This window comes from Vigna unguiculata, chromosome 11 (assembly GCF_037176805.1).
Source record: "Vigna unguiculata cultivar grain cowpea cultivar isolate G323 ecotype 2 chromosome 11, ASM3717680v1, whole genome shotgun sequence".
In the NCBI taxonomy this organism is placed as follows: domain Eukaryota; kingdom Viridiplantae; phylum Streptophyta; class Magnoliopsida; order Fabales; family Fabaceae; genus Vigna; species Vigna unguiculata.
In genome coordinates, this window is record NC_140802.1 from 24522615 (window position 1) to 24525243 (window position 2629).

Here is a 2629-nt window from a genome sequence, read left to right on the forward strand (position 1 = left end):
TTTTAATTGATATACATCATTCTAACATAATTACATAAGGGTTATGATAAGATAAAAAATATATTGGAGATGCGAATGAGTTTCATAACAAACCAAATAATTAAAAGAAATAAAAAATAGAATATAAATATATAAATATATATATATATATGGTTACTTAATTAATTGTAAATATTTTAATAATTTAAACGAGGATGGAGATATGGCGGGGATATGTATATCCCCATCCCCATCCCCATACCCAATTGAAGAAATCAGGGATTCCCATACCCATACCCATACCCAGTCAATGCAGGGATTCCCCGTTAAAACGGGGACGGGTTCAGATAATACCCACGTGGATGGGTTTATTTGCCATCTCTACCGGGAATACATCTCCAAAATCTTGCACAACCGGTATTACTGACGTCGTCTCTCCCCTCTCCACTTCTAGATGTGTGAAGATCATGTAACACTACGCACCGTCATGGAGTTCCTTCATAACACCCTAAGAAGATACCAACTCAGGCTCCTCGGTGTAGGGAAAAAACAACTTCTTCTCTCGACAATCTATAAGAACGCGATTGGTAGAGAGCCAATCCATTCCTAAGATTACCTCCAACTTTTATAGAGGCAGACAGATTAGGTTCACCTTGTACCTGCGTCCCTCTACCTCCATTGGACACTTAGCACATAAGGACGACGTCCTGACCAGTCCCGACGTTGGAGTAGACACCGCAAGCTCACACTGTAGCTCGCACACCGGCAGACCTAACCGTTCCATACATGCATTTGACACAAAGGAGTGTGTCGCTCCGGAATCATATAACACACAACATCTCATCCCAAAAATCACACAATAACCCATAACAAGGTTAGCTGAACCTACAGCCTCTACTCCGGTCATGGCATAGACTCTGCCCGTCGCCTGAGGCCTGTTGCCTCTATCTCTCCGTTCATGCTGATGGGGAGTCTGGACTGGAGGGCGTGTCACTGCCCTGGCAAGGTTGGGACAGTCCTTCCCAAAGTGGCCTTCCTTACCACAATTGTTGCACCGGCAATAACCTTCCATACGTGGACAAGCGCTCCTCAAATGGGGTCCTCCACATATGTAACACTGAACTCGGCCTTGCTGAGGAGAAAAGCTCCTAGACCCCTGAGGTTGATGGTGGGGCCTATCATATGGTCTCCTCCACTCCTCGTGTCTGGGCTTGGACCCAGATGGTCCACCAATCCTCTGAGGCGGTTGTGGCTACTGTGGGCGCTGACCTTCTACCTCACGTTTCATCTTCTCCATTACTCTGGCCTTTTCCACCAGGGAGGTAAAGTCCTTGATGGACAAAGGAGCCACCATCAAGCAGATATCACCGCGGAGACCGTTCTCGAACTTACGGCATCTCCACTCCGCGAAAAACCATTCAACAAATTAAAATCACAATAAAGACCAAACTACATCTAATTAATGCTATAAGGTCTACAACATGAATTACAAACTTAAAATACAATTTATAAATGATGTAACTACATGGAAAGCACACGTTCTAGCCTTGATCACCATGGATATCATCAAATCTCCTTTCCTTCATCAAAGTAGGCTTCATTCCAAAGGTAATGGCTTCAAGATATTTTAAAAGAGCTTTATTAAGTCTTCATCAAATCTTCAAGAAGCAAACCACCTTGGCTTCACATGTCAATAATCTCCCCCTGATTTGATGAAGCCAACCTCTATTTCATTTATCTTCTTCTATCTTCCATTGCAAAATGTTTCCATTTGTTGGATACCAATTGATGAAGTAAAACCTTAGCTTGAAGCTTGTGAACCTGAAAAACATTTACAACAACAATACACACAAGCTAGCAAGTATACAACTGTGGTCATGCTCCCCCTATCAATAATATGAGTTCAAATTCAGATTTGATTATTGATTCCAATTTTAATGCTTAGTTTAATGTGATCAATTATCCATTTTCCAATTTTTCTCCCCCTTTGGATTCATCAAACAGAACAAATGCATAAAGATAACAAGCATTACATTTCATTTCATTAATACTCTAAGGGAATACAACCAACAAAAACTGAAAATAGAAAACATATGCATAAAGCTGATACAATCAGCCGACTGAAATGAAAAACAACCAACGGAAACAAACATAACTCAAACTGAAAAATCACAAACACAACGATGCAATGCATGATCCTAAACAACCACCACACTCAGTCATCCTGAGGATCATTTCTGGTCTAGAATGAGTGGAGCATATCATGGATGTCATGGATTTGGCCATCCAATGCATTGAATCTCTCATTGCAAAAGTTGTGATGTTCATGTTGAGACACATTGAGCTCATGCAGCTGGTTCAGCACCATCCTCTCAAAATGTGAGTACACAATGCCTCTATCCTCAGGAGGATTGTACGGAATCAAGTCCATGGGTCCAGCAGTTGGTTCTTCCTCTTAATTTGCATCACTTGGACTAACTTCATGGTCATGTGCACCAACAACAACAGCGCCAGCAGTTGTCCATCCATTTCCCACCTTGATAAAGCCCATTTTGTGCAGATTTTGGTTGGGGGTATGGTTCAATAGTCCAGTTGACTCCTCTAGCTCATCCTCTACATCAATACCAAAGTATTCAATGAATTTAGACAC

General features: G+C 41.6%; 1 protein-coding gene across 1 annotated transcript; it reads right to left on the bottom strand.

The window, feature by feature from the left end:
* Nucleotides 1-604: 604 nt before the first annotated feature.
* LOC146881634 (uncharacterized) lies at nt 605-1051 on the bottom strand. Its single transcript, XM_085669271.1, has one exon. It carries the CDS (start codon nt 1049-1051, stop codon nt 605-607), a length of 447 nt encoding a protein of 148 aa, XP_085525397.1.
* Nucleotides 1052-2629: the final 1578 nt, after the last annotated feature.